The sequence below is a fragment of the Pteropus vampyrus genome, unplaced genomic scaffold, assembly GCF_000151845.1.
Source record: "Pteropus vampyrus isolate Shadow unplaced genomic scaffold, Pvam_2.0 Scaffold231, whole genome shotgun sequence".
NCBI classification, from domain to species: Eukaryota; Metazoa; Chordata; class Mammalia; order Chiroptera; family Pteropodidae; genus Pteropus; species Pteropus vampyrus.
Window position 1 is genome coordinate 357,486 of NW_011889012.1, and position 9,952 is coordinate 367,437.

General features: G+C 65.2%; 1 protein-coding gene across 1 annotated transcript; it reads left to right on the forward strand.

The window, feature by feature from the left end:
- The first annotated feature begins 296 nt into the window (after positions 1 to 296).
- On the forward strand, positions 297 to 9,725 carry MSANTD1 (Myb/SANT DNA binding domain containing 1). Its single transcript, XM_011373805.2, has 4 exons — positions 297 to 312; positions 3,337 to 3,601; positions 7,192 to 7,458; positions 9,208 to 9,725. The coding sequence occupies exons 1-4, from the start codon at positions 297 to 299 to the stop codon at positions 9,446 to 9,448; spliced, it is 789 nt and encodes a 262-aa protein (XP_011372107.2). The 3' UTR covers positions 9,449 to 9,725.
- Positions 9,726 to 9,952: the final 227 nt, after the last annotated feature.

Sequence of the window (9,952 nt, forward strand, 5' to 3'; positions counted from 1 at the left end):
TCACGCTGGGGTTCTTCCACTGCCCGGCTTCCCTGCCCACTGCCATAGGCCCGACTCGGCCCCTCGGGGGCTGTCCACCTCCCGCCAGGCTGGACGGGCCCGGCGCTCATGAGTCTCGCGTGGACCGAACGTCGTTCAGAAGGACACAGGCCTAGAGAGCGCGGGCCTTGCCTGAGCACGGCTGTCCCCCGGGCTCTCGCTCCGGCCTGACTGCCCTTCTCCCTGCAGGTGCTGCCGGTGCCCAGCCCCCGGCCCCCTCGTCCCCTGCCCGCACAGACTGAGGGGCCCGGCCGGCCATGCAGCTGTGCCAAGGTATGGAGCCCCCTCTCCAGCAGCGGACAGCCAGACCCCTCCCAGTCCAGGTCAGCTGGGTGTTTGGCCCTGTCCCCACCTCCCACCCCACCAACCCCCTGCTACCTAACTCTTTCTTATCTGTGGGGGCTCAGCATGAGGGCTCAACTTCTGGAAGTGCCTCCAAGGGCTCCCTCTCCAGGGCCTTCTGGTATCCACTGAAACCCAAGAAGAGGCAGTCGGGGTCCAGCCTTTTCCCCTGACTCCCCTGCACGTGCCAGCTGGAGGGCGAGCAGGAGGCGCAGGTGCCCCTCTGGAGCCGCTTGGGTGCCAGGGCCCTGAGTGTGGGCAGTGACTTCCCGTGTGCCAGCTCCTGCTCCAGGAGGCATTGGGACTGGCTGTGCTGGTGTTACCCAGGCCAGGGACTCTGGGGTGGCAGCTTGACCTGACAGTAATCTACCAGCCCCAACCAGGCCAGTGTCCAGCCTCTACCCTCTCCAAAAGCTCCAAGATCGTGATCTGCCTGCTTCCTCCTGGGACGCCCACCTGGCCTGCTGAGAGGCGTGGTGACTCAGACTCACTCGGCCTTGGCACTGTGGTGGGAAAAGGTCCTCGGGTGGGGCAGAGAGATGGCACCATGGCCACTCGAGAAGGTCACATCTTCAGTGCGAGGATCAGGGGCTTCCTGGAGGAGGTGGCCTTTTCCGGTCATTGATTCTGCAAATACTCCTGAGTGCTCTGTGCCAGGCGCCAAGGCCCAGAGGAGTGCAGCAGTCAGGAGCCCTCCTGGGCGCTGCTACACAGCCAGGCAGTGCTGTCCCCATTTCCCCAGGTGAGCCGAGGCCCGGAGAGGACGGGCCTCCCACCAGGAGCTGATGGCAGGGCCAGTCCTTGACCCTTGACCCAGGAGCCCCCTCCGAGTGTCTGTACGTGCCCCCCTGGTACCCCGCCCTGCTATGCCTCCAGTGCTGAGGGCAGGAAGGAGGGCACCCCAGCTGCCAGCCCAGCCTGGGCATCTCCCTGAGTTCAGGCCACCGCCAGGACCCTGAGGGTGCCAGGCAGGCCCACAAGCGGCCACCTGGGCCTGTCCAGCGGGCTCATGCTGCTGGACCCCTTGCCTGAGGTTTATCATTTAACTTTGGAATGCCGACGCCTTAGGTGGCGCTTTCTCTCTGCAGCCCCCACAGGCTCCCTACTCTGGTCTCCTGCCCGCTGGCGAGGCCCGTCCCCAGCCTGGCCCTCAAACCCACCTTCGCTCACACAGTTGTGCCATCTCACGGCACCCTCCCGGCCCAGCCAGGGCCCGAGGTCATACCTGTGCCCCTGCCCCTGCCCCTCGAGACATCGACTGGGGCCTGGCAAGCCCTGCCAGAGGCCCACTGTGGGAGGAAGAGCCCCAGCCAGTCCCCGGGAGGTGGCGGGAATGTCTGCTCAGGCCACGGCAGGGGGCGTCGGCTGCGTCGTGGGTACAGAGGAGGGGTGGCAGTGTCTTTCCAGGGAGCCTGCCAGCCAGCATCGTCAGACCCGGCTCCCAGCCAGCTGGCCTGGGTTCAAAGCCTGGCCTGGCCCTTTGCCCCCTCAGCCCCTCAGTGACTTCACTTTTTCAGCTTTTCATCCATAAAATGGGGATGACAGCAGTGCCAGCCTCCCTCCCAAAGCGAGCCGTGAAAATCAAAATCGGAAACACGAACACGGGACGTAGCACAGCGTCCCGTGCTCAGAGTGCTCGATTCTCGCTGCTGCCGCGTTTGCAAGCGCTCTCGACCCAGCTTCGCACGGCTGGGAGGGAGAAGGTACAATGGGCTGGCTCCAGGTCGGTCCAGTTGGCAGGAAGGAGAAAGAGAAGAATGACCAAGAGGAGGTAGGAAGACCGGAGAGGAGGTGATGTCAGAACAGGGCTCTGGAGGGCGAGTAGGAGTTTGCCAGTAGGTCCAGGGGCAGGGTCTGGGCGATCTGCTGGGAAGCGGGGTGTTACTTAAGGTTAGTCCCTTTATCTGTTCTTTTCTTTACTCAGCAAACCTTCGCCATGCGCTTTCCTGCAGGGAGCTGGGGACGGAAGGGGGACCGCCCGGTGAGGTGGAGGAGGCAGGTCCGGGCACGGAAGGTGCTGATGCAGGGTGGTCAGGGCTGCAGTGGGGCTGCCCAGGGCACAGGGACACACATGTCACCTGCTCCCAGCTACTCTCTGGCCTCAGAAACCGCCCTGGCTCCTCAGCTGGATGTGTCACCCAGGCCAGTAAGCAGCCCCAGCTGCAGGGAGGGAGACGGGCCCGCAGACGGGCAGAGCGGGGTCTGCTCGGGCCGGAGGCCTGCTCTCGCCCCGCCTGCCATTCACGCATTTGTATTTCCCAGCATAAAACGTGAGCCTGTTGCCCGGGCCTCGGTGCATAGGCCGTCACTGGGGCGGGGCAGGGGCAGGCGGGTTGGCATGTCCATGAGGGTGTCTGCTCCTTTATGGGGTCCCCGCTCTGTGTCCGTCTCTGCCACTCCCACTCCCTCTGCCCTCTCTGTCTCCCCTTGTTTCTGTCTGTTCTTGGTCTCCGCACTTTGTCCAACCCCAGCTCCCCATCTCAGGCTCTCTCTGGGCCCTGCCTGCCTGTGTGAGCCGGGGCTGGGCTGAGGTGGGGGCCGCCACCTGCACCCCACCCCTCAGGACCTGGGCCGGCTCAGCACAGGTGCCTGGCTCCATGGGCCTGGGCTGCTGAAGTCCGGTGGCCGGGCTGGGGCGGAGGCAGGCCCGGGGCCCGGGCCGTGGGTTCTGGGCCCAGCCCGCCCGCCGCAATATTGATGGCCCGTCACGGCGGCCCCGATTCCTGCGCTTTCGGTTAAAAGCTTTCTGTTGTTGTAGCTTATGCAGTTGCTCTGTTGCTATGGAAACGTGACATCAAAATGACGTTTCCCGTTTAAAAGCTTTTAACTAAATTCCTGCCTGTCAGATGTAGGCCCCATTTTGAGCCGGAGCTGCCTTCCAGGAGCGGGGCTCCCGCCCACGGTGTGCAGGCCGCGGGCACAGGCCTCCCTAAGCGTGGTCCTTTAACCCCGCAGGTGCCTCCGGCATGGCCGCGGCCGAAGCGCCCGGCTACCTTGTGTCTCCTCAGACGGAGAAGCACCGGCGGGCCCGCAACTGGACGGACGCCGAGATGCGCGGCCTCGTGCTGGTCTGGGAGGAGTTCTTCGACGAGCTGAAGCAGACCAAGCGGAACGCCAAGGTGTACGAGAAGATGGCCAGCAAGCTGCTGGAGACGACCGGCGAGCGCCGGCTGGGCGAGGAGATCAAGATCAAGATCACCAACATGACCTTCCAGTACAGGTAGGCGCTGCGGGCCTGCCGCACGCACGCACGCCCGCCCGCCACGCGGCCGTCTGCCCTCCCACGCGCACGGGCCCCACCAGCCGAGCCCAGGCTGCGGGGGCTGCTGCCCGCAGGAAGGGGGCGGTCCCTCCGGCAGCCTCACGGGGCAACACGGGGCCCACGGAAACCATTTGTGCAGCCCCGTTGGGGAGATGGGGACCTGAGGCCCAGCGAGGGCCGGGCTGGGACTGACCCCGGTGCTCCCCGGTTTCTGCTGAGCCGCCCCTAGGGCGCCTTCACTGCCCCCAGGGCCCCGCAGGTAGCTGCCTCTTGACCCGCACACACTCACCCAGCCAGGGCACTGCGGGCCACCACTCCAGGCGCGGCTCCAGGCAGCGGGGTGGTGGGACGATGCCGCACCGACAGGGAACCTGAGGCCCGAGGCGAGAAAGAGGCTCAGCTCCGGGCCTGCGAGTCCCGCCTGCGCCCGACGCCCACTCGCCTCAGTGTCCACTGAGCTGGCTGTGAGCCCGCACCACGCTGACCTCGGGTCGGGCTTGGGGTCGTTAGGGCTGACCGGGAAACCCGGGGCGCCCTGGAGGGCCCCGCCGTGCGAGGGGCCTTGTTCGCGGAAGGGAGCAGTGGCAGCCCAGGCCTGCACCCACCGTCTCTGCCCGTCCCACGGTGGCCCCCCCGCTCCCCGCCCTGGCAGCCTGAGGGGAACCTCTGCATCAGGGCTGAAGACGGAGCTCCCAGGCTGGGCAGCACTGGTGTCCAAGGAGGGTGCCGGGTGTGGCCTGTGCGCTTGGGATCTCAGGACACGTGGGGCCCCGGCCTATCTGCAGAGGGTCGCAGTGTAAGAAGGTCACTGGCAAGGTGAAGGTCGCTGGCAGGCTGGGGCCTGCTGGCGTGGAGGTCAAGCAGGAGCTAGGGGCTGTGGGGGAGGGCGGCACTCGTGCTCGGGGCCCGGCAGGCGGCCTGGGCAGAGTGGGGCTGGGCCTGGGGCTGCCCGCAAGAGCCTCTCAGTGCCTGGGAGGCCAGGCACGTGCCTAGCCTGTCTCAGCCGATGCCAGCCCTGGCCGCCCCCTGGTCCTCCTGGTGGCTGCTTCAGGCTGGGTGCAGACTGGGCCTCAGGCACCTTGAGCCACACTCTGTAGGGAGGACCCTCTCCGCTCACAGGCGGGGAGACAAACCCCCACCTGGCCAGTGGCTCCTGGCCGGAACCTGGAGGCGTGCAGCGGCTCTGGGGGCCCTGACAACCGAAACACTTCCCAGTTGCATCCATTTAACTTTTGGTGGCCCGGGGAGGAGCAGGCCCAGAGCCTGGCACTGTCCAAAGGCCCATCTCGGACCTCCAGCCCTGGCCCCAGCCAGGCCTGGACCAGAAACAGGCCGCTTGGTCAGAAGTCATCATAGTCACTTAGTGAATTGGCATAGCTCCCAGCTGCGGCTTCTGGTGTCACCAGGGCTGAGTTGTCTGCAGACACCCCTCAACGCCCGGTGAGGAGGGGGCTGTGGCGGTGCCATGGGCGGGTTTACCAGCCTCCATCTGACTCGGTAATGCACAGGCTCTGATTGGTCTCTGGCCACTTATTCATTATTTATCCTGAAAGCCTTCTGAGTCCCAGGAGAGGAGTTCAGTTCCATTCCTGGAGGCAGGAGATGGGGCCAAGGAGGCCGCAGGAGCCGAGGGTGCATCAGAGCGGGCAGCTCAGCCCTCTGGGGGGGCCTTCCACTCCAGCCTGGGGCCGGGGGTGAGAGCTACACACATGTACGGCATTTCACAGTTTATGAAGCCCTTTTACCCTGTGGCTCCCCACGGCTCCCATTCACCCCATGAGAAGCAGGTCCGGAGTAGGAGAGGGACTCGCCGAAGGCTGCACAGCCCTAATCAGCCGACACTTTGGCTGGTTAGTTTATCTGTTCCCCTAAAGAGCATCCCACGGCAGAAGCTTTTTATTTTTTCGCAGTAGCTCTTTATATATGAAGGTTGTGGGGCTAAGGGGTGGCTGGGCTCCGTGGAGCACGGTTGCTGAAATTCGGGGGCCTCCTGCTGGGGCAAGTCTTTACTCTTCTCCAGGCGGTGGGCTGGCTCCAGTGGGCAGGACCAGAGTGAGGGCAGGAGGGGCCTGGAGGGGAGCCCTGGGTGGAGGCTGGGTGTGGGCCCAGGCGCAACTCCTCACCCCTACGCCCAGCATCTGCACAGCCCTCAGGGTGGTAGATGGTGGCCTTGTGGGTGGGAAGACAGAACAGCCGTGCTCTTCTGCATGTGACCTGTCCCTGGCTTTCTGCTGAGGCCATTCCTGTGATGTGTGCTGTCCCCAAGGTCAGCCCCTGCCGTGGCCTTTGCTCGCCTGCCTGTGCTGCAGGCCCCCTCGTCATCTGGGTGTACCTCTTTACTGGAGACGACTCAGGCGGCCAGCCCATTATTTCCAGTGACCAGTGGCCACGCCTTGGTAAGGGGACCCCACGTCAGGAGACAGGAGCCATCCGGCCACAGGGCACTCTAGTTCCAAGGCCTCCCTGCGTTTGGGAGGAGCATGGGGCAGGAATGTGGGGGTCACAGGCTGAGACTGGGGTCTGGGGGGAGCCTTGGGCCTCAGGAAGCAGTGGGTCTGACGGGGCAGAGGACGCCCTCCTATACACATCTGTGGCCTCGTTCCGGGCCTGGCCGCGCTGCCCAGCTGTCAGGCAGCACCATCCCTCCATCTGGCACCTCCAGAGGACAGCCTGGCCTGGGTCTGCATGCGCGGGCAGACAGGAGGCAGGACTGATGTGGGGCTCAGCGGGGCAGAGCTGCTGTGCAGACGCTTGGCCAGAGGTCCGAGGGGGGACGAGGCATAGCCGGCTGCGTGAGAAGGTGCCCCGTCAGGCCCAGCCCTGCGGCTCCCGGCGCCTTCGCCAGCGTGATACCTGACAGCTTGCTGTCCGTCAGGCACTGGGCATTGTCTTATTAAACCCTCCCTACAGCGGTGTGAGGCGCTCACTTCATCATCCCCATTTTACTGATATGAGAATGGAGGCTCAGAGAGGTTAGCGAACCTGCCCAAGGTCACAGAGCAAAGTGGTGGGGACGAGACACAGACTCAGATCTGCGCTCTATCTAACCCCAGCAGTTCTCGCCCCTCAAGGCATCCTCTGTGGAAAAACACGTTTATGATGTGATGACGTTTTGTTTGTATCGCGTATTGTATTATGGCATGATCATCCTGTGCGTGTGTGACGTGTTTCATTATGTTACCAGGGCTGACTAACTTATTGAGGAGCAGTATTTGTTCATTGCAGAGGCTCTAGAAACCACAGCCGAGAGAAAAGCAGTAGGTGTCGCCTGAGGTCTCGGCCCTGACCCTGATACCGTTCACCTCTGGGGCACGTGCTGCCTTTTCCCATCCAAGGCCGCATAGGTCCCGAGCCCGACTTCTTTCTAAGTGCACTGTCACCTTGGCCCTGGAGCCTGGCTGATTTTTCTGGGGGGGGCCTGTCTGGCCAAGAGCGGCTCCTGCCCGTGCCCCATGGCCCCCCCGCAGGCCGCGGAGCTCCGCGCCCCCGCCGAGGGCCGGGCGGGAGCAGCCGCGTCTCACCCTTGGCTCTTATGTCTCTCGTTTCAGGAAATTAAAATGCATGACAGATAGCGAGTCCGTCCCGCCCGACTGGCCCTATTACCTAGCCATTGATAGGATTCTGGCCAAGGTCCCCGAGTCCTGTGATGGCAAACTGCCGGACAGCCAGCAGCCGGGGCCCTCCACGTCCCAGACCGAGGCGTCTCTGTCGCCGTCCGCTAAGTCCACCCCTCTGTACTTACCGTATAACCAGTGCTCCTACGAAGGCCGCCGCCAGGACGACAGCTCCGACAGCTTACTGTCCCTTATGTTCAGGTAGTGTGCGACCCCCTTCTGCCCCCGCCGTCCAGACCAGAGGCTTCGAGCAGTGAGGGCGGTGGCTGTCGGCCGGGGGCGTCCCCTGCCATCCCTCGCAGGCGGCAGAGGGCGAGGGGGGTGTGAGCGCCCCAGGGACAGAGAGGCCTGTGACGGGGAGGCTCAGACAGGGGGGCAGCGGGAGGCTGCAGAGCGTGCTGTCCTGTCCGCAGACTGGCTTTGTCTCCCGGCTCCGTCACTTCTCAGCTGTGTGGAATGCTCGTGACCTCTCTGGGCCTCGGTCTCCCTCCGTAAAATGGGGACAAATCAGTAGCTTCTCCAGGGATAGCTGGAGGTGTCAGGGGAGAACAGACCTGGGCACAAGGCCCAACTCATGGAGGAAGAGGAGACCCCACACGGTGTGCTCCCCCCCCCCCCCCTGCCCCTCAGCCTGTGGCTCCCCCTTCCCCCCTGGGCAGACCACACCCTAGGGTCCCCCTTCTCCCTGCCCTCGCCAGGCTGGCTGGTCTTCTCAATACCAGGGAGGAGGTGTGGGCTGAGCCTCCTGAGTGTCCTCGTAACCCAGCCACATGAGTGTGACCGTCCCCTGTGCCGTCCATCACATGCTTCCTTCCATGTGTCCCTACCCTCAAGCTGCCCACATACAGGCACGCAGGAGACTCAGCCCTACAGTGTGGGGCAGGGCGAGCGGAGGAGGGGACATTTGAGTGGGCTCTCAAGAGCGAACAGGAGTTGGCTGGCTGGAGAGAGAGTGTGGATTTGAGCCCCGGCCCAGCTTCTGCCCCGAGCCCTGGTCTTCAAGTCTGTCAGATGGGGCGGAGTGAGGAGGCCTCTCTGGGGGCCCCCACGTCCTGACGCCTCGATGCTGGGGCTGCTCGTCAGCTTGCCCAGCGCCCCTCCCCTGGGGGCTTCTCAGCAAAGCCCCCAGTCACCAGCGCCTTTGCCGACAGCCAGGCCGGCGCAGCAGGGCAGCCTGCCGCCTGCGGCCGGTCGTCTCCGTGGACAGAGCCCAATTCCCAGGCCCACAGCTGTCCCCGGCATTGCACCAGGCTGGGACGTGGGACCCAGAGCTCCGCTCCCCACCCCAGAGGTGGCCCGCGTCGCCGTTGCGCTGAGAAGCAGATAGCCCAGACTGGGAGACGGGCAAGGCCTGGGGGTCTGGTGGGGTTGGACGGCTCCCTGCCCACCAGCAGGGGCCGGTTAGACCAGGGGTTGTCAACACCCGACAGCAGAGGGCCCGGGGAGCTGCGGGCCTGGGCTGCCTTCACCTCCCGCCCCCTAGCCTGCCCCTGGGTACGGGTCCTCCTGCCGCCCCCCGCAAGTCCACGTGGGCGGGAAAGGAAGGGGGCCCAGGCCCCAGACCCGTCCTTCTGGGACCACAGTTCCCCATCCGTCCAGGGCTGGCTGGGACTGGCGGTCCCTGGCTTCCCAGGGGTGCCACACTGCCCAGCACCGTCCCCCCAGCCATCCTCCTCTGTCCCCTGAGTGCCCACTGGGCCTGCGCCACCCTGCCCTCCCTGCTGAGTGGGTTCAGGGGTGCTGTCCTCATGGGTTTCCTACCCCCAGACCGCAAGGGCTTGCATGCGTGTGACCTGGGTCGTTGGGTCCTGGCGGATGCGGCGCTGCAGCCCCCTTTGCCTGCGGCCCCCCACGCACGTGGACGATGGGGCCCTGAGCGAGCGGCGGAGCCCCCCGGCCCCCGGCTCCATGGCCAGCCGCTCTCTCACCAGCGCTGTCCCCCACCCCCAGGTCGGACGAGCGGCCCGCGAAGAAGCGCAAGGTGCAGAGCTGCCACCTGCAGAAGAAGAAGCTGCGGCTGCTGGAGGCCATGCTGGAGGAGCAGCGCCGGCTGAGCCGCGCCATGGAGGAGACGTGCCGGGAGGTGCGGCGCGTGCTGGACCAGCAGAACATCCTGCAGGTGCAGAGCCTGCAGCTGCAGGAGCGCATGATGAGCCTGCTGGAGCGCATCATCGCCAAGTCCAGCGCCTAGGCGCCCCGGGCCCAGGCCAGGCCGCCCCCGGAGGGCGCTCGCGGTCGGGACTTTGCGCCAGGGCCCTTTCGAGGACCCCACAGCCCCGGGAGACCCTGAGGTCCCACATCCAGCATGAAAGCCCTCCTCGGACACAAGGCCAGGGACTCCGGGCTGGTTCCCCCAGGAAGAACGTGCCAGAATCCACTCTCCACCGGAGTCGTGTCGAGGATCCTTGAGATGGCCTCTGGTGTCACACGTGTGGTTCCTCCCTGCCGGAAGGGAGCGTGCGTCCCGGGCCCGGAGGGGTGTGCCCGCTTGGGCTGGTCCAGAAACGAAAGCCAGTGCCGAGGGGTCCGCGGCGGGCGCCCCGCAGAGGCTCCCAGGGCCCCGGTCTGCCCTGGCGCAGCTCCTGACACCCAGGCACATCCGGGCATGGTGAGCCGTTCCCAGCACCTTCGTGTTCCAGTCCCTGGAACATCGGGTGTCACGTGGTCTCCTCAGTGCTAACAGTAATAAAGGCGA